Source organism: Echinops telfairi, unplaced genomic scaffold (assembly GCF_000313985.2).
Source record: "Echinops telfairi isolate 266 unplaced genomic scaffold, ASM31398v2 ScPeMD7_7472;HRSCAF=8510, whole genome shotgun sequence".
Classification (NCBI taxonomy): Eukaryota; Metazoa; Chordata; class Mammalia; order Afrosoricida; family Tenrecidae; genus Echinops; species Echinops telfairi.
Genome location: NW_022111376.1, coordinates 5,312,229 through 5,338,986, shown reverse-complemented (window position 1 = coordinate 5,338,986; position 26,758 = coordinate 5,312,229). Strand labels below are relative to the sequence as shown.

The 26,758-nt window shown below is 41.3% G+C and overlaps 1 protein-coding gene across 1 annotated transcript in view; it reads left to right on the top strand.

The window, feature by feature from the left end:
• Nucleotides 1-26,758, top strand: part of MTM1 (myotubularin 1) — a 122,212-nt gene that overhangs the window by 10,722 nt on the left and 84,732 nt on the right. The window contains exon 2 of the mRNA XM_004715602.2: nt 24,287-24,359. Coding sequence (XP_004715659.1) covers nt 24,297-24,359 — 63 coding nt within the window. The 5' untranslated portion in view covers nt 24,287-24,296. The remainder of the gene's footprint in view (nt 1-24,286; nt 24,360-26,758) is intronic.

Below are 26,758 nucleotides of genomic sequence, written 5' to 3'. Positions count from 1 at the left end.
CTAGGGGTGGTGATCCACTCAGTGGCAGTGAGTGAGTTTCCTTATACAGATAGAAGCTTTATATAGATATAGACACTGCTCATTTTTTTTATATTTGAAATGAATTTGTAAGTCATTGAAGACTCCAAGCCACTTCAGTTTTACTTTTCCTCCTTTTTTAGCCACTCAGACCAATATTTAGATCTGAGAGACAAGGAATCTGGAGAGAGGGGGCGGGTACGGGTGAGTATGTGATTGTGTTTTCCATGAAGCAATTTAAATTTTGTTTTTGTGTTATAGTCTCCATCCCTCCCCTCTCCCTGTTCCCACCCCTGTCCCTGGCCTCTTCATAGTCATCAAAATCTTGTCTATTGGTGTATAAACCACATTTCTTCCTTTTGGTTTTTTCTTAATAACAATGATGTTATTAAATATGTTTATCTTTGTAAGATTGACTGAGTTTGCTAGGCATAGTGTTCTCTAGTTTTGTCCATGTCTTGCAGTGTTTAAGAGAGTTCGCATTGATTTTTATTGATGCATAAAATTCCATAGTGTGAATATGCCAGAGCAGAGCTTGTTTATTCATTCCTGTATAGTTGGGGATTTTGGTTGTTTCCATGTTTTTGCTGTTGTGGAAATTGCTGCAATAAACATAGGTGTACATATGTCTGTTTGTGTTGTATTCGTAATATCTTTAGAGGATATACCCAGTAGAGAGATTGCTGGATCATAAGGTATTTGGATTTGTTTAAGGAAGTGCCATACTGATTTCCATAATTGTTGCACAATTCTACATTCCCACCAACAGTGTAAAAGCATTCCTATCTCTCTGCATCCTCTCCAGCATTTGCTATTTTCTTTATTGAATTTTGCCAAAAGTATCCGTGTGAGAGGATATCATTGTTATTTTAATTTGTATTTCTCTTATTGCTAATGAATGCTTAAGACCATTTCTAAATATGGTTGTTAGCTGCCTGTATGCTGTCTTTAGTAAATTGCCTATTCATGTATTGTGCCCAATATTTGATTGGGTTATTTGTGTTTTTCTTGTTGGGATGTTGTAGTTTTCTATAGATTTTGGAGATAAGCCTTTTATCTCATGTATTACTAGTGAATATTTTTGCCCAATCTGTGGGTTCTCTGTTGACTTTTTTTTATGAAGTCTTTTGTTGTGCATACATGTTGTGTTTTCAGTAGGTTCTAGTTCTTTATTTTGTCTCTATAGTATGGATAGTTTTCATTATGTTCATGGTCTGTTCATGTCTTCTATTAGGGTCCTTAAATTTGTTCCTATTTTTTCAATGATGGTCTAACTAATCTTGTGACTTAGGTCTTTGATCCGTCTTGAGTTTATTTTTGTACATGGTGTGAGGTATGGATTAGTTTAATTCCCTTGCAGGTGGAGATTCAGTTTTTCTAGCAAAGGCTGTCTCTTGCCCATGTATTGTGTTTTATTTCTTTATAAAAATTAGGATACCTATAGTTACTTGGTTGGATTCCTGGGCTTTCCATTCTAATCCATTGGTCTTCGTATGTATATAATATCATTATATCAGTACCGGGCTGTCTTAATTACTGTGGCTATATAGTAACTTGTAAGGTCTGAGAGTGAAAGGCCTCTTTTTTTAATAGTGTTTTATCTATACCGTTTCAGTTTCTTGAGTTTTGGAATTTTATAGGTTTTTTTGTATACATCTAATGTTTCTCAGGTATGATATATTCCTAAATATTTACTCTTTTGTATTGTTGTTGTAAATTGTATTATTCTTTTAATAACATTTTTGGCATCGTCATCCTTAATATACAAGAATCCAATTGATTTCGGTGTGTTGATCCTATAGCCTGCTATGCTACCCAATTTTTCAATTAGTTTGAGCAATGGTTTAATTGAATCTTTGGGATCTTCTATACATAGGATTATTTCATCTGCAAATAGAGATTTTTATTCTGTGCCTATGTGGATACCTTTCATTTCTTTTTGATGTCATGGCTCTAGCTAAAACATCCAGAACTATATTAAATAAAAGTGGTGATAAAAGGAACACCTTGTCTTGTTCCCCATCGAAGAGGAAATTATTTCAATTTCTTTCCATTCAATGAGATGCAGGCTATTGGTTTCACAAACATAGATTTTATTGTGTTGAGAAGTTTCTGTCTATACCTATTTTGTTGAGTGTTTTTATTAGGAATGAAGGTTGAATTTATCAAATGCCTTTTCTGCATCTATTGATATACTCATATAGTTCTCTTTAATTTTGTTCATGTGATGAATTACGTTTTTGTGTTCTTGTAATATTAAACCATCTTTTCATAGTATGAATCCCACTTGATCATGATGCGTTTTTGTTGTTGTTGTTTGATGCTCAGTTGAATTCTGTTGGCTAGTATTTTATTGAAGACCTTGGCATCTGTTATTCATTAGAGATACTGGTCTATAATTTTCAATTCTGCTGATGTCTGCCTGGTGTAGGTAAAATGAAGCAACTCACTTACTAGAGACACTGTTCTGTCTCTTGCTCTTGTCATGTACAAACATACCTCAGAAATCGCTCTTAATCCCCCACCCCTGTATGTATCCTATTGTGCTTAAAAGTTGGATGTTTCAAAAATGCTTCATTCTTATGTACCTCTAGTATGTTCTAATTTGTAGTCACTTGGGAGTTGTTGGTCACTTTATTTTAAAATATACAGATTTTTTTAGGTTACTTCATTAGTTTCTAAGGTAATTGCATCAGGTCAGAGAATGGGGTCTGGGTTTTGTTGAGGATCATTTTATTGCAGTATTCTGGGTCTTTTGCCTTTGCTTGATGTTTCTCTGTTCAGTCACGTAGGAGCAGTTCATTCCTTTCTTTGAGCAGAATCCCATTGTCTGGCTGTAGGCTGTCCATTCGCTAGGTGACAAGCATTTTAATTGATCCACTTTGGGGCCATCATGCATAAAACTGTTGGTCCGTACAAGTCTTTGTGTGGACATACATTTTTATTTCTCACGTGTGAGACAGAGTGTAATGTTGCCAAGCTGCATGGTAATTGTGTTTACCACAAGCAGCTCCCTAATGGTTTTAAGTACCTCCCTATTTGTGAGGAGCCTTGGTGGCATAGTGGTTATGCATTGGGGCTGCTAACTTGCAAGGGAGAAAGAGCTTGCTACTCCTGTTAACAGTTATGTCTGGGAAAATCACAAGGGCAGTTCTACCCTGTCCTATTCGGTCACTGTGAGTCAGCGTCGACTCGTTGGCGGTGAGTTGGGTTTTGCTTTTTGTTTCCTTTTCCCAAAAAGGAAGCGTTAGGCCAAATAATTTCTAGAACCCTCAGTTTTTGCTGTTGTGGCAGATAGACCCCGAGGAGGCTCCATAATTTCTGCCCCTGGTTTTCACACCCTTCATAATCACTCTTTCCTGGAGTGTGGGTGAGACCTGTGGGAAAAGCGTGTTTGAAGGTATAGGTAAGTCACTAAAAAGTGAGTGACTTACCTATACCTTCAAACACGCTTTTAAAAAATTGCCTTTTTTAAAAAGGCAATTATCCTGGGTGGGCCTGAATGAAGCAGCTGAGAGACCCTAAAGGAGGGATTGAACCGTCCTTGCAGTCAGAGATTAGCCTTGTTGGCTTGGTGAAATGGGTAGCCCTATTGAGGAAGTTGACGTGGCCAGGAAAGTGGGGCTGATTCCAGCCCTCAGCCAGCAACATGCCAGGCCTTCAACCCTGCAGCTGGTAACCTGGGGCAGCAGCCCCAGACGACAGTGCAGCCTGGACAGTGCCTTGATTGCAACCTTGTTGGTCTCTGAGAACCCAAATAAGCTGTGCTTGGCCTCCTGATCACAGAAACTGAGATAGGTGTATGTGTGTTGCTTCCAGTGGCCAAGTTTTGGCAATTTGCTGTACAGAAATGGAAAACGAGTGCATCTTTGTTCCATTTCAAGTTAGTTCTGTATCTTGTGTGAAGTGTAAAGGGCAAGGATCTTTTCTTTGTCCCTGTGAATATGGACTTTACCCAGTATCACCTGTGGAAAGAAAGACTCTCCTTTTCCCATAAGATGTCTTTGTACCTGTGTTAGTTTCCTAGGGCTGCCATAACAAAGTGCCACCAACTGGGAGGCTGAAAACAACCGAAATGCCCTCTCTCACACTTTTGGAGGTCAGAAGTCTGAAATCACTTGGGGGCCAGGCTCCCTCTGGACTTTCTGGGGAAGAATCCTTATGTACCTTGTCCAGCTTCTGGTGGTCACTGGCAAACCTTGGCATTCCTTGACATCTCTCCAATTTCTGTTTCCCTCTTCATGTGGCCACTGACCCTGTGTGTGAGACCATCTTTCGCTGTAGTTAAAAACCCCAGACAGTGGATTAAAGCACACCCTAAGTCAGTATGATGTCATTAGAGCCTGATTGCATCTGCAAATACCTTTGTTTCCAAATAAGGTCACATTCTTGAGGCCTAAAGTCTAGGACTTCAGCGTGCCTTTTTTGAGGACATAAGTCAAACCACAGTGGTAACTTGGCTGAAAATGAATTGATAGTTGCTAGGAGCCCTGGTGGCATAGTGGTTTTATGTTGGGCTGCTAACCGCAAGGTCAGCAGTTTGAAACCACTAGAACCTCCACATGAGGAAGATGAGGCTTTTAACTGCTATAAGGAGTTAGTTTCAGAAATCCGGAGGGGGAATTCTACCCTGTCTTACGGCATGGACTTCCAAAGTATGGAGGTATGTCAAACAACCTTGCTAATTTTACTTTTTAGTTTGAGTAGCTTTCTTGTATTATTAAAGTTTTCCAGGTATGTGAGCATGTTTTCTGCAAATATGGTTTCTTCCTTCTAGCATGGATTTGTTTGTTTTGTATTGCAGTTGCTAGGATCTCCAAAAGATGTCTAACCCATGTGGTAAGAACAGACAACATGTTTTGTTTCCACCCTTAGAAAACATTTCATCTTTCACCATTAAGTCTGATGTTAGTTAAAGGTTTTCATAGATGCCCTCTCTATTCCTAATTATTTGTTTTTTATAATTGTGACTAAAGATTCAGAGATTGTTATGTTTGTAGAGGCCATGTCTTTGATAAATCTTTCTCAAGATGTTATACCTCATATTATACCTCATGAATGACCCTGTTGACTGTACACAGCAGGGAGCTTCAGAAAAACCCCAAGGGACAGGGGTTGGCACCACATCAGACCCAATTGAAAAAAACTCATAAGGGTCAGCAGACAGATCTGGAACTATCAGTTTCTTTTCTTTTGGCCTATGTCTATCTATATAAGATAGGCAGGACACACAGTCCCAAGGAGGAAACAATGGGACCGGCGGTCCAGAGGGGACATGGGAGAGGACAGAGTGGGTAGCGAACAACCTCAGGGATACAACAAGAGAACTAAAAATGATGGTGAGGTGGCCTGGTGGGGTTTGATCAAATGCAGTGTATCCAAGAGGAATTACTGAGAGCTGAATGGTAGATGAGCATGATGGTGGGACAGGAGAAAAGTGAAAGGAAATAGAGGAAAGAAATAGGAACCAAAAGTTATTTATAGAGGCATAACTATAGGCATGTATATATGTAAATATATTAATTTATAGTGAAAGGGACAGAGGCCAATGTACATACATTTATAGGTTGAGTATTAAAATAGCAGATGGACTTAGGACCTCTAAATCAAGGCCTCCCTAAACACAAGAACACCTTCTTCTAATAACCTGGCACTCTTTGATACTCACCTTCCCAACACAATCACTGAAGATTAAATGGGTGCATAAGCAAAAGTGGAGAAAGTGAATGGTGCCCGGCTATCAAAAGATATAGGGTCTGGAGTCTTAAAGGCTTGATGTTAAACAAGCAGCCATCTAGTCAGAAAGCAACTAAGCCCACATGGAAGAAACACACCAGCCTGTGTGATCATGAGCTGTCGACAGAACCAGGTATCATGCATCAGAAGACCCCAAACAAATTATCGTATCGATATGGATAAGGGAGGTTGGAATGAGACCCAAAGCCCATCTCTAGACAATTGGATATCCCCCCAGAGAAGGATTACAAGGAAGGGACAGTTCAACCAGGGTGCAATGTAGCATTGACGAAACACACATCCTTCCTCCAGTTCCTGAGTCCTTCTTGCTCCCCACTACCATGACCCAGTTCTACCTTACAAATCTGGCTAGAACGGAGTACACAATTAGGTACAGATAAGAGCTCTCGACACATGGAATTCAGGACAGAAAACCCTCAGGAACAGTAGTGGGAGTATCGATATCATGAAGGTAGGAGGATGGCTGTGGGGGGGGTAGGGTGAAAAAGCAGGAACCCTTCACAAGTCAGGATATATAGCCCACTCCCCAGGGGGACAAATAAAAGAAATGCGGGTGAAGGGAGATGACGGACAGTGTAAAACAAGAAATAACAATAATAAATAATTGATCAAAGATTCACAAGGATGGGAGGGTGAGGGAGGGAAGGGGGAAAAAGAGGAGCTGATACCAAGGGCTCAAGTAGAAAGAAAATGTTTTGGAAATGTTGACGGCAACATATGTACAAGTATGCTTAATACAATTGAATGGATTGTCATAAGATTTGTAAGAGCCCACTCCCAATAAAATGATTAATAAATCTTTTTAAAAACATGGAAAATGGGCTTAAAAGACTGGATTTTTTTCAAAAACTTTCTGAGGCCCTTTTTTTGGATAGTCACCTTTATACCCATCATCCACTCCAATGAGTTCTACTGCACATCTCTTCCTCCTTATGTTGACAATAGAACTTGGGAATTCTTTTTAGCCGTGCGGGGGTGTGGGTGGGGGAGCACCCGGTGCTCCTTCAAAAGGTATGCAACTGATCTGTGTAGGTTTCCTCTCTGTATTGGTATGGTATTGGCATTTCTTCTTCTCTTTGCTGTTCTTTTGACATTTGTTTTTGTTCTCCTTGCCTTTTTCATTGTTTCTGTCCTTTTCCTAGATTATTTCTCCCATGTCTATGAAATGTTCTTCTCTGTCCAAGAATGCTAAATTCTAGAGATGTGTGTGTTCAATCCCTTGACCTCTTGGGCAGTAGGACTGGGTGGCAGGCAGCTTGTGGTCATGGCTGAGATAATAGGTGATTGCTCCAAGTTAAGAAGATAACCGTTGCCTTTACTGTCTGGGTCATGGCAAGTGTTTCTCTTTGGAACAGCCAAGGCTTCTAATTAAACCAATCCCTGGCCATTCCCTTTGGACACTCCTTCTTTAACCACTATGGCAGGATGCCTGGTGGACAGGCTACTAGACTCGTTAATCTCTGTGAACTTCAAGGTTAATCTGTCCCTGTAAATTAGGATGAATCAAGAGGTATCAAGCTCTGCATTTTTCAACAATTAGGAGACAACCTTCTGCCACCACCATCCCATCCCCTTTGTCAGCATTTCTAAACTTCTCACTTGATTCCTTTTGGTTTTATTGCATGTAGAGAAGAGGTCAAGATGTGCTAAAGCCGAATTACTCAGCATGTTTCCGGAGACCATGCACATTGGAACCAAGATCCTCAGTGATGTCCGATCATTGAGTGCGGATCGGGCATTTAGCTCTAGGCACAGCTCCTATGAGACACATCTATGACAGGGAGACAGTGGGTACTTGTGCTCTGGGGAGTATTGCTTTTTATTGAGGAATTAAGAGTAGTTAAAATTTACATGATAGTATGTTATGTAGCCTTTAACTCTTATGGTGGTTTCAAAAGCAGATGGTAAAATGGGTGAAGGGGAGATGTCGGACAGGGCAGGATATGACAAAATAAACAATTTATAAATTATCAAGGGCTCATGAGGGAGGGGGGACAGGGAGGGAGGGGAAAAAATGAGGACCTGATGCCGGGGGCTTAAGTGGAGAGCAAATGTTTTGAGAATGACGAGGGCAATGAATGTACAAATGTGCTTTATACAATTGATGTATGTATGGATTGTGATAAGAGTCGTATTATGAGCCCCTAATAAAATGATTAAAAAAATACTCTGAAAATGACAGGGCTGCTAGAATCAATGCTGCCCATCACAGGGGCCTACTTGAAAGACCAATTCATTTAATAACATATGCTCTAATATGCTTTTGAACAAGTGTCTCATTACATCATAATTGTGCCTCATAGGGTATCGATTCTATTTTGGCTCACTAACAAAACACCTGTTTTCTTTTTAAAATAACATTTCTACATAATCTTCCATGATACTGAATAGTTTTACTTCCATGATACTGAATAATTACAGTGGGCAAATAAGAAGGGATGTTTTCTCTCTCTCTCTCTCTCTCTCTCTCTCTCTCTCTCTCTGTGTGTGTGTGTGTGTGTGTGTGTGTGTGTAGAGGGGGTGCTAAAAATCGAGTCTCGATGGTAAGGTGCTATAGAGTCAATTGCAACTCAGGCCAAAGCCATGCACAACAGAACCCTGCTGAGTCCTGTCCCAGCCTCACCATCATTGCTGTGTTTGAGCCCATTGATGATACTTCTCTGTCGATTCCTCTCATGGAGGCTCTTCTTTTTCACTGACCCTCTACTTTACCAAGCATTGTTCCTTCCTGAGGACATGCCCAAAGTCTCTGAAATAAAGTCTCACCAACCTTACTTCTAAGGAGTATTCTGGCTGTATTTCTTGCGAGAGAAATGTGTTCCTTCTTCTGGCAATCAGTAGCATATTCAGTATTCTTCATGAACACCCTAATCCAAATGTATTGATTCTTCTTTAGTCTTCCTTATTCCTTGTCTAACTTTCATGAGCCTATGAGGTGATTGAAAATGCCATGGCTGGGGTCCGGAACACCCGAGTCCGCAAAGTGACATTTTTGCATACTTTAAAGATGATCTTTTGCAGCAGATTTGCCCAATGGAATGCATGGTTTTGATCCATTTTACAGTACAGATGAAGTTGAGAATAAAGATGGAGATTCTTCTTTGTGATCATCAGATTTTGTTACATACAGATGAAATTTAAAAATAAAAACAAAACTTTAAAGTTCAACTGTGCAAGCAGAAGATAGTGTGTCTTCATAGTTATTGGATCATCTGTTAGAGAATTAGACTGGCTGACATCTGTTACTGGCTAAGAGGACCAGACTGACTGGGTTTGAATTTTAACTTTAGTAGTTAGTAGGGAGCAAGTTTTGTTTAGCCTCACTGTTCCTTGGGTTTGTTATTTGTCATACGGAGATAGTAATCACAGTTGCGAAAAAGGTTGCTGGGAAGAATTAATGCGTTCATTTGTGTTTAGAACAATGCTATTCTTAGTTTTGAGTCCATTCTGACTCATGACAATGACCCCAGGTGGGCAGAGCAGACGTGCTCTGTAGGGTTTTCATGGCTGTGACCTCTCAGAAGCAGATCGCCAGTTGGTTGTCAACTTCTTAATTGTTTGTACCACTAAGGACTCCAGAGCACGTAGTAAATGTTTGGTGACTGGATATCATGATCATCCACAGTGGATGTTCTATTTTATTTTGATCATAAGTAGGACCTACATTATTGTCTGTATTACTATTGAACTTTTCTTATACCTATTTATTGTCAGTACTATTTAACCTTGTATCAATTATTCACCATTGCCCTAACTCAGTAGCTAATCCCTGAAGGACCTATCTCAATTGTGTTGTGATCTCCCATAGTGGTCCACCACAGGTGTTGCAGTAATTCCCCAGTATATGTTTTTGTTAGGTACTGTCGAGTCAGTTCCAGCTCCTAGCCACCCCATGTACAAGCCATCGTCACAATTATTCCTATACTTGAGCCTATTGTAGGTAGTAGTTACTGTGTCAATCCATCTTGTTAAGGGCCTTCTCTTTTGCTGCTCCTCCACTTTCCAAGGAATGACATTCTTCTCTCCAGAGACTGGTCTCTCCTGACAACATCCAAAGTACATGACAAGAAGTCTCATCAACCTTGCCTCTAAGGAGCACTCTGGCTGTACTTCTAACACCTGTTTGTTCTTTTGACAGTCCATGATACTTTCAGTATTCTTTGCCATTACCACAATTCAAACACATGGATTCTTCTTCCATCTTCCTTATTCAACATTCAACTTTCACATGCATATGAAGCAATTGAAAATACCATGGCCCTTCTTTCCCTAAGGATAGCACTAAAGCTACAGCTCAAGAAGAAGGACCTGTCTGATCAGAGCACACAGGAGCCAACGAGGGGGGAAAGGGAAAATAAACCCCAAAGTATTGGAGCACATCCTGGCTCACCAAGCCCTAAGGATAATGTTCCTGCTCAGAACATCAATGTGCATAGATGACCACAGGGCTGGCCTCACCATGGGACAGTGTTCCTCATTGGCCCATAGCACCATTGGGGACAACACTAGAGACACACGGCGGGAATTGTGCCCGCCATGAGCTCACTACGCCAAAGCCAGCCTCTGGGTGCATGCAGCAGAGCACGGGGGTGGGGGAGGGGAGCAGAGCAATGAAGTCCCCAGGGATAGATGCGGTGGCCAGGGCATGGTACCCCATCAGACTCGACTGGAAAGCACTCATAAAGGACAACAAATAGACCCTGAACTATTTACACATCTGTGTGTGTGTTGTTGTTGTAGCTATTGTTTTACTTTCTATTGTTGCTTCGTTGTACTCAGTCTTGTGATGGTACATAGCATGTCTACCTGGAAGGGATAGGCGGGATAAACAAGCCAGAAGAGAGAACAACAGGATGATAGTTCTGTGGGGACGTGGGTATTGGGGAGGCGGGGGAAAGGAAGTGGGTATTAACAAACCTAGGGACAAGGGAACAACAAGTGATCCAAAATCAGTGGCAAGGAGGGTGTAAGAGGTCTAGCAGGGCTGGATCAAGGGCAATGTAACCCAGAGGAATTCCTAAAACCCAAATGAAGGCTGAACATGGTAGTGGGACAAAAGGAAAGTACAAAGAAATAGAGGAAAGAACTAGGAGGCAAAGGGTAGTCATAGAGATTTAAATACAGGCATATACAGATCTAAAAATACTTATATACGACGAGGGGGAAATAGATCTGTGTACATATATAGGTTTAGTATTAAGAAAACAGATGGACAATGGGCCCTTGCTCAAGTACTCCCTCAACACAAGAACACTGTGTTCTACCAATTCTGCAGTCTGAGTTGCTCACCTTCCTGGCACGATCGCTGAAGACAATGGGTGCACAAGCAAATGTGGTGAAGAAAGCTGATGGTGCCTGGCTACCAAAAGATATAGCATCTGAAGTCTCAAAGGTCTGAAGATAAACAAGCAGCCATCTAGCTGAGAAACAACAAAACCCACATGGAAGAAGCACACCAGTCTCTCCTGACTCGATTGCTGAGGACAAAGTAGTTGCATAAGCAAAAGTGGTGAAGAAAGCTGATGGTGCCCGGCTACCAAAAGATATAGCGTTTGGGGTCTTAAAGGCTGGAAGATAAACAGGGTCATCTAGCTGAGAAGCAACAAAGCCCACATGGAAGAAGCACACCAGCCTGTGAGATCACAAGGCATCAAAAGGATCAGGTATCAGGCATCAAAGACCAAAAAACAAAAAAAAAAAGTCATAGCACTGTGAATGAGGGGGGGAGCGGAGTGGGGACCCAGGGCCCATCCGTGGGAAATTGGACATCCCCTTGCAGAAGGGCTGCGGGGAGGAGACGAGCCAGTCCGGGTGCAGTGTAGCAATGATGAAATGTATAATTTTCCTCTAGTTCTTGAATGCTTCTACCCCCCACTATCATAATCCTAATTCTACCTTACATATTGGGCTGGACTTTAGGATGTACACTGGCACAGATAGGAACTGGAAATACAGGGAATCCAGGACAGATGAACCCCTCAGGACCAGTGATGAGAGTGGCGATACTGAGGGTGGAGGGAAGGTGAGGGAGAAAGGGGGAACAGATTACAAGGATCTACATATAACCTCCTCCCTGGGGAACGGACGTCGGAGAAGTGAGTGAGGGGAGACGTCAGATGTTGTAAGATATGACAAAATAATAATAATTTATAAATTATCAAGGGTTCTGGGGGGAGAGCTGGGAGGGAGGGGGAAATGAGCTGATACCAAGGGCTCAAGTAGAAAGCAGGTGTTTTGAGAATGATGAGGGCAATGAGTGTACAAATGTGCTTGACACAATGTGTGTATGGATTGTGATGAGAGTTGTATGAGCCCCTAATAAAATGATTTTTTGAAAATACCATGGCTTGGGTCAGGTGTACCTTAGTCCTCAAAGTAACATTCTTGTTCTTCAAAAGTTTCAAGAGATCTTGTGCAGCTGATTTCCCCAATGCAATGCATTGTTTGTTTTCATCCCTTCACTGCTGCTTCCACGAACCTAGATTATGGATCCAAGCAAGATGAAATCTTGATAACTTCAATCTTTTCTCTGTTCAGCTTGATGTTACCTTCTGGTCCAGTTGTGAGAATCTTCATTTTCATTTCTTTACATTGAACTGTAATCCATTTTAAAGGCTGCAATCCTTTATCTTCATCAACAACTACTTCAAGCCCTCCTCACTTTCCACAAACAGGGTTATGTCGTCTGTATAATGCCTTCCTCCAATCCTGATGCTGCGTTCTTCAAACAATTCAGCTTCTTTGATTATTTGCTCAGCATACAGATTTAAGTAAGTACTAAGAGCATCCACTCTGATCTGTTCTTTCTTTCCTGTCTTGCTTTCCTCATTACGATGTTCTTGATGGTCTCCCACAGCTCATCAAGTCTTCTCTCATCGGGGTTCAGTGTATCAACTCTGTACTTCAGATGTTCTTGAAATTCAGGTGGGATAGACGCAAGTTTGTATTTTGCCTTGCTCAGACTTGTTTTTGTTTTCTTAAGCTTCAGCTTGAACCTTACATATGAACAATTGATAGCCTTTTCTATAGTCAGCTCCTGGCCTCATTTTAGCTGCTGATATTGAGCTTCTCCACTATCTCTTACCACAGTTGTAGTCCATTTGATTTCTGAATATTGCATCTGGAGAAGTGTATGTTGAAAAAAGGTATTTGCAATGAAGTCATTAGTCTTGCAGAATTCTGTCATGCAATATCGTTTCATTTCTGTCAACAAAGTTATATTTTCCAACTACTGTTCCTTCCGCTTTGTTTCCCAATTTTGCATTCCAATACCCAATAATTATCAATGAACCTTGATTGCATGTTTGATCAACTTTAGACAGAAGATGTTGGTAGAATTCTTCAATTTCTGCATCACTAGCTTTTGTGGCTGGTACATAAATTTAAATACTAGTATTATTAATTTGATTGACTTGATTGCAGACATATATAATCTTGTCAAAGATCACATTTTACATCAAGATACATCTATTCATGCCCTTCTTGACAATGAATGCCAAGCCATTTCTTTTGATTGATTTGTGTCATTCCTGGGATAGTAAATCATATGATTTTCTATATCAAAATGCCGAATACCAGTACATTTCAGCTCACTAAGCCTAGAATATCGGTCTTTATGCGTATTTCATTTTTGATGACTTCCAATTTTCCTAGGTTCATACTTTTTGCACATTCCGTTTTAGGTCCATTAGCTGATTTTTTGCAACTGTTTATTCTCATCTTGAGTCACGCCCCATCAGCAAATGAAGGCCATGAAGGCTTTACTTCCACAGGCTTTACTTCATCCATGTCATTATGGTCAATTCAACTTTGAGAAGGCAGCTCTTGCTTAGTTATATGTTGAGCGCCTTCCAACCGGAGGGGCTCATCTTCTGGCCCTATCTCTGACAATGTTCTGCTGCTATTCATGAGGCGTTCAGTAGCTGACAGTGCTTCAAAGCTACGCATAAAATCTTCAGCAGCTCCTTCCTGTGAGGTGGGGAGCTGAGTCTTCTTCATTGTCTGTTTTTAGTTTGGAAGCTCTGCTGAAATCTGTTCACTGTGGGTAACTCTGCTGGTATTTGAAATTCCAGTGACAAAACTTCCAGAATCACAGCAACATACAAGCCACCATAGTACGACAAACTGACAGACAAATGGTAGCAGCATATATTTATTGACTTGGTTTTGAACTCTTTAGAAACATGATTGAGCAACTATATGCTGAGTAAGGAATGTCTCAGAAATGAAGGGTGGTGTCATTCTATTGTTAGTGTCTATAGCTTAGTTCCCTTTCTGCACATCTCATTACCCACCCACCCCCCGCCCCCTCCCCACTTGCCACTTGAATTAAAGTGTTGATATGCCTGGAACTTCATCACATTTCAATTGAAGCATGCATTTAACTTCCACCCTATGTTTTTTTTAAAAAATCTTTTAATTGTAGACGTTTGCATATCAAACTACTTTTTCCAGCGAATAGTTCATATATAAATTGTTCCATGACATAGGTTGCAATCCCTGAAAGGGTCAGCACTCTCCCTGTTCTCTGTGTCCCATTTGCCATTCTTCAGGTTTCCCTGGCCCTTCCATGTCTTTTTATCTTTGATTTGGGGCACATATTGCCCTGGTTGTCTCAAATAATTGATTGTTCTGAGGAGCACAGGTTTCACATGGGTACACCAGTGTACATCCTCTGGTCTAGCCAGATTTGTAAGGTAGAATTGAGATCATGATAGTGGAGGGAGGGAGCATTTAAGAAGTAGAGGAAAGTTGTGTTTCATCTTTGCTACCCTGCACCCTTACTGGCTCTCTCCTCCCTGCAATCCTTCAGTAAGGGGGTGTCCAGTTGCTTACAGATTGGCTTTGGGTCTCCACTCTGCATTCACCCTCATTTACAATGATAGGACATTTTGTTCTTTGATGCCCAGTACCTGATCCCTTCGACACCTCGTGGTCACACAGGCTGGTGTGCTTCTTCCATGTGGACTTTGTTGCTTCTGAGCTAGATGGCTACTTGTTTATCTTCAAGCCGTTAAGACCCCAGATGCTATATCTTTTGATAGCCGGGCACTATCAACTTTCTTCACCACATTTGCTTATGCACACATTTGTCTTCAGCGATCATTTCTGGAAGGTGTGCATCATGGAATCTGGCAGCTTCTTTTGTTGCTTTTTTCCCTATTTCTTCAAGTTGTAAGATTAAAATAGTGATTTGTCTCCTCTATTTTTCCTTTCCTTGTTTTTGATGTGTGTGTTTATTGCTACCAATTTACCTCTGGGTACTTCTTTTACAGTGTACTAGAGGTTTTCCTCAAAGTAACCTCTTTGTTTTTCAACACTTTAACGAGGTTTTTTGCAGCATATTTACCCAATGCACTGCGCTGTTTGAACTCTGGACTGCTGCTTTCATGAGCATTGACTGTGGATCCCAGCAAGACAAAATCTTTGATAGCTTTAATCTTTTTCCTATTTCTTCTTATGTTACCTGTTGGTCCAGTTGTGAGGATTTTGGCCTTCTTTACGCTGAGTTGTAATCCACATCGAAGGCTGCAATCCTTGATCTGCATCAGCAAGTGCTTCAAGTTTTCTTCACTTTCAGCAAGCAGGGTTTTGTTGTCTGCACATCACAGGTTGTTACTAAACCTTCCTCCAATCTTGATGCCACATTCTTCAACATAGACTTCACCTTCTCTGATTATTTGCTCCACATACATGTTGCATAAGTATGGTTAGAGTGTACAACTCTGACACACACCTTTCCTGATTTTAAACCATGCAGTATTCCTTTGTTCTAGTCACACAACTGCCTCTTAATCCATGTACAGTTTCAACGTGAGCACAATGAAGTATTCTGGAATTCCTATTCTGCTCAAGGCTATCCGTAGTTGGTTATGATCCACACAGTTGGATACCTTCGCATAGTCAATAAACACAAACATCTTATGGTTGTTACTTTGAGGACTAAGGTATACCTGACCCAAGCCATGAGATGGAACCAACTCGATGGCTACTTACAATGTACTAGGCGGGGCTGACTAGAGAAACAAACCCAGTGACACTCATATATGTATAAGAAAGAACTTCATTTCAAGAAATAATTATATATCAAGAAAACATCCCAACCCAGTCCAACTCAAGTCCACAAGTCCCTCTTCAGACTCATGCAGTCATATGCAAAGATGCAGACTGCAGGAATATCCTAGGCTGGTGATTGCAGAGTCATGTGGATCCAAGGTTGATGGAAACATGGAAGCACTACAACAGCTCTCAGGGAGGTTCCCTGGGCCCTCCTTATGAGAAGGTCATGCCCATAGGGCGGCACCACCTGGCTGTGACCTGATTGACACGTTGGAGATATCACCCATATACTTTTCTATATCTTCAAGTTGACATAAAATTATGTAATTACCACAAATAACAACAACAGAGGTTTTGGCTTCTCTGCTTTCGTTCTCATTTGATTCTAAGAATTTTTTAAATTTCATTTTTTATTTTGTCTATTACTCAGTTCTTTTAAAGCAAAGTGTTACTCAGTTTACATGTATTCTGCCCCATCACCTGTTCTTCCAGTTGTTTTCAAGTGTTTAATGTACTGTAGTGTTAGAGTACTGGGATCAGAAGATGTTTTGTACTATTTTTATCTTTTTTTCAAAATTTATTGAGGACTGTTTTGTGACCCAAAATGCGGTGTATTCTGGAGTATGGTTCATGATCATTGGAAAAGAATGTGTACTGTGTTTCTGTTGGGTGGAGTGGTATACATATGTCTGTGAGATTAAGTAAATTGAGTGTGATATTTAGGTCTTCTCTATTAAAGTTTCCTCTTCTTGTGGAACTCTGTTTCTTTTCTCCGTCCAACTATATTTTTCAATGTATTTTAGAGCTCTGTCATTAGATGCGTAATGATTATCATGGTTATGTCCTTTTGGTGAGCTGGCATTTTATCAGTCTATAATGTCCTTCCTTGTCTTTTTTAAAAAAATAGTTTTATTAGGGGCTCATATGACTCTTATCACAATCCATACATACATCAATTGTGTAAAGCATTCGTCATTCTCAAAACATTTGCTCTCCACTTAAGCCCCCGGCATCAGGTCCTCATTTTTGCCCCACCCCCCCTCATGAGGCCTTGATAATTTATAAATTATTATTTTGTCCTATCTTGCCCTGTCTGACGTCTCCCTTCACCCACTTTTCTGTTGTCCGTCCCACAGGGAGGAGGTCACATATAGTTCCTTGTAATTGGTTCCCTCTTTCCAACCCACTCTCCCTCTACCCTCCCAGTATCGATACTCACACCACTGGTCCTGAAGGGATCATCCGCCCTGGATTCCCTGTGTTTCTAGGTCCTATCTGTACCAGTGTACATCCTTTGGTCTAGCCAGACTTGCAAGGGAGAATTGGGATCATGATAGTGTGGGGGGAAAGCATTTAGGAACTAGAGGAAAGTTGTATTTTTCATCGTTGCTACATCGCTCCCTGTCTGGCTCGTCTCCTCCCCGAGACCCCTCTGCAAGGGGATGTCCAGTGGCCTACAAATGGGCTTTGGGTCTCCATTCCGTACTCCCCCATCATTCACAATGATTTGATTTTTGTTCTGATGATGCCTGATACCTGATCCCTTCGACACCTCATGATCGCATAGGCTGGTGTGCTTCTTCCATGTGGGCTTCCTTCCTTGTCTCTTTTGGGACATTTTGTCTTATAGTCTATTTTATTAGAAATTAATATCGCAACTTGTGTTCTTTTTTTGGTTGATGTTTTCTTGTTATTTTCCTTCCACCCTTTTATTTTGAGCTTGTTGATATTTTAGTGTCTATGATTTGTCTCTTTAGACATATTGATAGATAGTGATTTTTGTTGTTGCTTTTTAAATCCTTTATTCTGTTAGTCTCTTGCCTGGTGGCATTTAACTCATTTAATTCAGTGTGGTTATTGATAGGTGTTAATTAACTGTCATTGTGTTGTGTTTTATTTATTTTTATGGTGCTGATGGTTCTCTGTTCCTCTTATGTTTCTCTACTGAGTTCTTTTTGTTTATGGATCTTCTTTTTTTTTTTTTTCATTGTAACCATTGGTTAACTTTATTTTTTTTTAGTACTTTTCTCTATTTAGAAAAATGTTTAATCATTTTATTGGGAGCTCTTACAGATATCATAACAATCCTTAGTTCAGTCACATCAAACAGTATTGTACAATTGCTACCACAATCAGTTTCAAAACATTTTCTTCTTCAACTTCTTGATATCAGCTCCCCTTTACCCCCCCCCCCCCGAATCCCTATTTTTTTCCTATAATAGATTTTTTTGGGCCATATGTTATGTGATCCAATATATCCATTCACATACATTTCTGTTATTTGATCCCATCAAGTGGGGTTATACAGTCATCACTGCTATCAGCTTCCTATTCCCCCCTTCATTTTTTGCATTGTTGATAATTTTGTCCTAGCTGAGCCTTCAGTCCTACCTCCCCCACTTTTGGGTGAGTAGGTTAATAGTTTGGGGTTACCCTGGAATTTACCTCTATCTTTTGAAGATTGAAATGGGAGGTTATATCTTGATATCACCTTTACTTCTTCTGCGTATCAGACTTGTGTAAGTATACCAGTTATTCCTTCTTCTTATTGTGCAGTTGTTGTCATTTACAGATTGATGTCATTGGTTATATATTTTCCATCTTGCAGCTTTGTTTTATTTTTGAGAATTCTTTATCTTGGTTGGTATCTGGATAATGTCATGTATCTTAATCTGAGGATGTTATCTGATGCTGTTTCTGTGTTCAAAGGAGTCCATTTAGTATTCCTTATAAGGTTGGTCTAGGGTAGTGTTTCCCAAAGTGGGTGGTACTACTCCCTAGTGGGTACTGGAATGATCCAGGGGGCTGCAAAAGCAGATTCCTACACTACAGATCCTGAATTGTGGTCTATAGTACGAACATTTTTAATTTCCAGGGGGGCACTGTGTTATTTTGTTTAATTTTTCTCCTGAAAAGTGGGTGATAGGCCAAATAAGTTTGGGAGCCTCTGATCTAAGGGCATGTGAAATGTGTATATCCATGAAATTGAGGTGGCCAAGGAATGAGTCCACCCTGTCATTTACTGGGCTGGTGAGCAGTTTGCCATACGTGACCTGCAGGAGTGCGCTGCCGGTCTTCAGGGCATGATCCATATAAGTGTGCATTTCTGGCCACCAGGGAAATGGGGTAGCAGTGGGCCATCTTCATGGTAGCATTGTGTGTGTGAGCCAAAACTTGGAAAAAGTTACAATGTGCACTGGGATCAAGGGAGACCAAGTGTGCAAGAGTGGGCTCCTGTGCACAGTGAAGACAAGCACACCCCAGAACTTTCCAGACCAGAGAGCACTGCTGGCATGAAATACCCAACCACACACATCCACTCAGACTCTCACCACAGGGCTGAATTATCAAAGCAAGGGCAGAGACTGTAGAGTGACTCCATTGATAACCACTTCAACAACACGCAAAACTAAGCAGTATATTAAATAAAATTCCAAAACTAATGAACTCAGTTGAGTCCAAGAATGGAAAACTCACTTCGACAAAGTCCTGAGCATATGTGTTGTGATTACCCTTGTCCACTGCATATTGAGTATGAGCAGTGCCTTTAAGAAGCTCAGATCTAGCAGAGACATCAGATGACACGAGGCTTAAATATATAGTGCAGTGGGAGAAGTGCAAGGTTAGAAATACATACGAAGTATAGAGAATTGAGGGCTGTGTGTGTATGCGCATGTGTGGGGGGTGAGGGTGAGGTTCAGAAAAAAAAAAGTCAATGGTCTGTCATTATTTGTCCAGCCTGTCCTCTCTTCTTCTAGCACTGCACATCTGCTCGGTAGTCCCTTTCTCTTTGCTACTACAAATTCTAGTTGAAGGAGCCTTAGTATCAAGCTGAAAGGATTCTTGTAAAGTAGGGTGATTGACAGGTCTTTAATCTTTTGTATGTTAATAATTACTGTTTTAAGTTTGTGTTTACAAAGTGTGATAGGTTTATTGTGCCAACTGGGCCAATAGGAACATGTGGGCAGAATTAAATCAGGTCAAAGCTTGATTGGAAGACAGCCGATATCCCATCTGCCTCTTGCTCCCTGGTGATCTGACCAGTGTACTACTGTTTTAGCTAGTTCTCTGCCTCAACCTGTGTGCTACACTACCTGTGGGCCAAGCCAATCCGTGGATCATGTTGCTACAGCTTTAGGTTCCTTCAAGACCTGCTTCTCATGCTGTTGGTGCCTACATTGCTTTAGCTTTAAGGCTGGTGGAAACCCTTTACTGTGCTGGAGCTCCAGATCCTATCAGGGCCTGCCTTGCTAAACTCCCCAGCTCCTGACTGTTGCTGACCTACCCTGCTGTCTATTGCCTGCAGGCAGACTCTGCCTGACTTAACTTAGTTAGGGAAGATTCTGCTATTTGCTTTGTTGACCTTGGACCCCACCAGGCAGGCCAAGTGAATTGAAGAACTTCCAGTATATTAACTGTTTCAAGGAAGTGAGTTGAACTGAGCCCTCTGTACTACTATGTGGACTAACTAGCTGTTGTATTCCTTCTTGCTGTATACGTCTATCTAGCTATATCATAAGTGTCCTGGTTGTGTTTCTCTAGAGAACCCTGTCTAACACACCTTTTACTTAACCAATGTGAAATGTTTTGGGGACATAGTTGTTCTAGAAGAAAATAGTTAAACAAATGCAGTTTTGTCATGGAGTAGATCAGCTGGGTTCATTAGTTTTGGAATTGGCAGGTAGGTGAGAACTTGAGCTCATTCCTATTTTAAAGTGTTGGTTACTGGTAGGTATTTAGTTGTTAGAAAATTCATTGGAGCATTGAATGATCTGTTGGAATATATGCAACCTTGCTGGGTGGTAGCCTTAGTACAATTTAAAAATTGAGTTGGATGGCAGCTGAATTTTCTAAGTAATATTTCATTTGGTATAGCAATTTCAGTTGCAATGAAGGATATTGCAAGCACTGGTATTTGTCCAGGATCACTGGTGGTGCACTGGGCTATGTATTGGGCTGCTGGCCACAAGGTCCGCAGTTGTGAAATGTCAGGAGAAAGATGAGTCTTTCTATTCCCTTAAAGATTCACAGTCTCAGAAACCCATGGAAACAGGTCTGTTATGTCCTGGAAGGTTGGTGTGGGTCAGAAGCAACTCGATGGCACTGAGTTTGGTGTAGGAGGAGGTTGTACTGCTAAGTATTTATATGTTTAGAATGGGCATATCTCGAGACAGAGCTCAAACATATATATTGTGGCTTAGAGGCTGGCACAGGGAGTGAGTGCTAACAGGTGTGGGATTTCTTTTGAGGGTGATAGAATTACCCTAAAAGTTGATTGGTAGTGATAGTTACACAACTATAAATTGACTAGCAACACTGAATGAAACAATCTCCTTGGTGAATTTCATGGTATGAGAACGATACCTCAATGAAGTCCTGGGAAAAGGAGGACGGGCCTCTCTTCCTTGACCTGCAACTCATTTCAAATGTAAGTTTGTTCGTGAGGGTGGAAAAGCAAGTACAGAACCACCCAGAATACTCACTTTCTTCTGGTTCAAGAATAAGCAGACACAGGAAGATGAGGCCTAAGCTGACTATAACCCAGCATTTTACAGTTCTTTAAATGGTCAGTCATTTCCTTTGAAAACATTGGTTCTGATTATTCTAATATGTCTAAAACCAAAGCATCTGTTTACTAAAAAGTAAATTTGTAACTGTAACTGAGGACAATCTGAGGGCAAAACCATCACATTTGTTCTAGCTAGCCCGTGTCATCCATTCTGCCCCTGAGAAGAGTGGGTTATTTTGCTTGGACATGGACTTGAGGTTAGAGAAGGTTTACAAAGCATACTATACCATTATGATTCATTCAATTTTATTTGTTTTGGAGTTACTCATCAGTTTCTGAAGGCTTTTTCTAATTTTAGGTTGTGATATCTCTTAGTAGTGTCCAGGTTTTCAACTTGAACATCCCATCCCCTCCTATAAAGAAGTCTTTGATTTAGTCTGAAATCCATTCATTTGTAGGCTTCCATGGGGGCTCCCTAGTCCCACAGTTCTGGAATGATATCAACAAATCTCCAAGCTCATCCTAGTGTAATGATTCATGTTATACTTTTGCACACATTCAGTCTTTTGTTTACCAGATAGTGCTGACTGTGTACCTGGAAAGACACATGACAGGCATACTAGGAGACAGCCAGGGGCTACAGAGGCCAAAGCCTGGCTGAACTGGTGCGAAGAACCTGGCAGTGATAAGCTTCATGGATTGTCTTCACCGGGCCACCTTCTCGCTTCGCTTCTCTTCATCCACGTGGTTGCCTTATCCGCCCTTATCTTCTGTCTATACTTTTCCCACAAACTTTCTGGAATACACACCACCACCACCCCTCCCATTCCCTCTTCACCCACCTCTGCAACCACTAATCTTCCTTCTGTGTTTATGCATTTGCTTTGCTGCTTCTGGACATTTCATAGAAATGGAATTCTGTGATAAGAGGGCCTTTTGCGTTTGACTTCATTCACATTATAGCACACGTATCTGAATTTCAGGGAGTCCTGATGGCACAGTGGTTAGAGCTGGGCTGTGATCTGCAAGGTCAGCAGTTCAGAAGCACCAGTTGTTTCTACTCCTATAAGGAGTTAACAGTCTTGGGAACGCAGAGGAGCACTTCTACCATGCCCAATGAGTCCGCATCGACTAGGTGGCAATGAGTGTCATCTGAAATGCATTCCTCGTATGCCTGAGTATCATTGCTTGTATATGTATATCGTGTTTTCTTTTTCCATTCATCTGTTAGGAGACACTTAACATGTTTCTCCTTTTGGTGATGGTAGAGGACTACAGCCAACACTAGCATAAATGTATATGAGTTTCCACTTTCAAGTCCTTTGAGTTTTCATACTTTTTCTTCAAAAGCACATTTTTATTGTGAATGGGGTGAAGGTTTACAGAGCAGATCAGTCTTGCACTCAACAATTCATACACGTTTTGTATCATTGTAACCCCCACAGTGTCACATCACATCCCTTTAATCTCATATGGTGGATCATTCCGAGATGTGCCTAGCTCCCTCGGTGCACTTCCTCCAGTACAGATCTGTTGGTTCTTCTGGCAGTCATGGTACCTTCAGTATTCTTAGCTCGCTGCTCTGTAGGTCATCAATTCTTCTCTGGTCTTCCTTATTTACTGTCAGAATCTCACATGGATATGAAGCAATGGAAAACACCACAGCTTGGGCCAGGCACACCTTACCCCTCAAAGTGATATCCTTGCTGTTCAACATGTTAGAGAAGTCTTGCGCAGTGCAATGCGTCATCTGATCTCTGCCCTGATGCTTCCATGAGCATGATTACGCATCCAAGCAAGACGATATCCTTGATAACTTCAGATGTTTCTCCGCATCTTAAGCTGTTACTTGTTGGTAAGAGTGGTGAGGGTTTGGTCTTTACACGGGGTGTAATCCAAGGACCATAGTCTCTTCTCAAGGCCTGTAACTAGCACTCGTCAAGAATCACTGGAGTTGGTACCAAGGAGTGTGACCAATCTCCCTGCTGGATTTTGTTAAAAGGAAGGTTGCCCTTTTAATGCAGCTAGGCAGAAAGAGCTCATAAAGCCTCACAGTGCCCTTGTTGAATTGACGGCTCTCTTCCCAGTGACCTCATGTGTATCCGCCTGTGTCATTAGATCTGATTAACAAACAAAATAACCATATCGCATCTTCTGTTGTTGCTGAAGGCGTCACGAGCCTTCATCAATCCTGGGCTAAAAGGGTGCTGGCTGCGTTCTGCACATGGTGCTTTCCTTTAGTGCAGAGTTGCCATGAATATGCATGATGTAAATGAAGCATATACTTCCCCTTCAAAACACTGATTAAATCAAATCTTACTAATTTGATCCAAATCAAATCCACGCACTGTAAACTGCCTTAATTTAGAGAAAACAGAATTCGACAAAGAGAAAAGAAAATGAGGGAAATGGCCCAGCCCTTTCTCATTCTGCTTGGCTGCCTGAGTAAATAATCGTGAAAAATGTAAAAGGTCTGTTGCACAATTTAAACATTCCTGGAATGTGTGAAATATCTTCCCCTTTTCTGTTTTGGTTCCCACTCCACGTCTTTCTTCTGTATTTACTGTTTTGTGTTGTGTTTAATATAGTAGACATACATACAAACTTCTTCTGGTATCCAGGTTGTGTGTCTGATCCCCAGGAGCGCCAAGAACAGGGAATGGAAAGAGACTAAGCAGACCCACCACTGCTGAGTGGGTTCTGATGGGTGTGTGGGGGGGGGGAAGAAAGGAGGTCGGGCCAAGTGGGCAGTGGTACTGCCTGTTCCACCTTGGAGAGGGCAAAGGCGGGGACAGTGCCTTATTCCCTGGTGCCTGGGTCATCCTCCCTCGGCTGACTCCCTGGCTGCTAGCAGCTGTCTGTCCGTCTTTATTTCTCAGTGGTGGCACAGGTTGGGAAGTGCCCACTGATTCACCTGCTGTTGCATGTTCTCTTCCTTGGCAGACTCTCCAGTATGGCTTCCGCACCACCTCCTCGATACAACTCCCACTCTTTGGAGAACGAGTCCATTAAGAGGGTAAGTGGAATTTCCAGAATCACTCTGCAGACCTTTCGTGTTTCGTTATTATCAGGCCAGTAATTCAGGGTTAAAGGGGCCCAAGTGGCACAATGAGTGAACCGTTCGGCTGCCCCTCAACAGGTCAGTGGTTCAAACCCACCAGCCAGTCTTCAGAGGAATGATGTGGCGGTCCACTTCCATTAAGATGACAGCCTTGAAAACCCTATGAGGCAGTGTTACTCTGTGCTTAAAAGGTCCCTATGGGTACGAATAAAGTGAGGTTGGGGAGGGTTTTTTTTTTGGTGGGGGGGCGGGAATTTGATGAGGTTAATCAAATTATCAGCTCCATGTTTTTAGTCATGTTATATAAGCAGTTAATGCTTATGGTTTTATTTAGTATCCCACCGTGAGTTTACAGGTTTTTTCACATGCCTTGATTTTTGGGAACTTCAGGCTTTTATGAACTGACACCAAACATTACAACCATTTGAGCCATTTAAGGTACTAGACATCCCCCTCCAGCCTTGAAAGCTTTTAACTGGAAATGTTTGCCAACTATCATAGAGGAGAAAGCTGTGTCATTAGAGGGTAATTTTGCAGCACATACTGAAAGGAAGGGAGGAATTTAAAATAAGCATTACTCAGGGCCCATTAAAGCTCTTGAACATATTACCAGTCTCCATCAGAAAGGTTCACTTCCTCTCCTGAACAATCAGAATGGAGAAAAATGGTACTTTTCAATTTGTGTTACTTAATTACAAACAAGGTTGACCATTTTTTAAAATGGTATTTCTTTTGTGCAGTGATTTTCATGTCATTTTGCCTGTTTGCCTTTTGGGGTATTTGGAGGAGGGGGAAAATGCTTCTCATATAGATAAGTGTTCTTTATATATCATGATAACTCTTATGATATGTTACATATTGTATTCTTAGTTGATTGTCGGCCTGTTCATTATATTTATTCATTCAGATTTTGCAATATAGAGGTTTAAAATTTTTATATCATATTGACCAATTTTCCTTCATGCTTTCTTCATCCCAAGGTAATAGACGTGTTTTGTTGCCCTTTCTTATACCACTAGCCACTCTGTGGGAGAAAGACTGTGTTTTCTGCTCCCCTCAAGGGTTGTAGTCTTGGAAACCCACAGGGGCAGTTCTACTCTGTCCTGCAGGGTCGCTATAAGTCAGAATGCACTCGATGGCATTGAGTTTGGTTTGGTCTAGGTTTTTCTTTGACTACTTTCATGCCACCGGGATTGATGTTAAACACAAAAGTAACCTCAAGAAAGTAAATTTAAGTCCTTATAGAATGACACAGTGTCACCTGTGCCAACCCTGTGTCCTCTATCGCACATCTGCTTCCCTTGTTTTGTTGGTGGGATTTTGCTTGCTGCTCCTGACCCTGGACTTTGGTCTATAAAAGGTGTACCTGAAGAGTAATCTTGTTTGTTATGCTTACTCTCAGTTAGGAAGCATTAAAGCAGTGCTTCTCAACCTTCCTAATGCTGCGACCCTTTATTACAGTTCATGTTGTGGTGACACACACCCCCAACCATAAAATTATTTTCGTTGCTACTTCATCACTGTCATTTTGTCACTGTTATGAATCAGGCGACCCCTGTGAAAGGGTCGTTCCAACCCCAAAGGGGTCACGACCCACAGGTTGAGAACTGCTGCATTAAAGGCTGATGATATTTCCTTCCAACCTTATTATTTATAAATGGTATGCGTTTCTACTCCTCACTGATGGAAGAATTTTGAGTCATCTTCTCCTAGTTGAGATACCTTGCTTGTTACCACTAAAACGTTCTAAAATGTCTAAACATTTTCATTTTGTGCCCGAATACAAAAGATACAACAATGAATAATCGAGCAAAACACTCCCTACCTCTGTGGCAGCTTATATCTTCCATAAACCTCCAGTTTGTATTTCTCTTGTTTAATAAGAGAAATAGCGAGTCAATTTACATGTCCATAGCCTTTTCTATTTACAGAGCCCTGGTGGCATAGTGGTTACAAGTTGGGCTGCTTACTGCAAGGCAAGCAGTTCAAAGCCACCAGTTGCTCCGCGGGCCCTTCTACTCCTGGAACGAGTCTCAGAATCTCACAGGGCACGTTGTACTGACTATGTCCCATCGGGTCACTATAAGTCAGAATGGGCTCTTCTGACTCGCTGGTAGTGAGTTTGGGTTTGGGGTTTACAACTCACTAAGTGTTTTATGTCCTTTAAATTAAGGTGACCAGACGTCCCGCTTTTGGAGGGACAGTCCTGATTTTTAACAATTTTTCCTGCGTCCCGCGGTGTTTTAAAAAAGTCCCACTTTTTGGGTGCCCGGCTATCAAAAGATATAGCGTCTGGGGTCTTAAAAGCTTGAAGGTAAACAAGCGGCCATCTAGCTCAGAAGCAACAAAGCCCA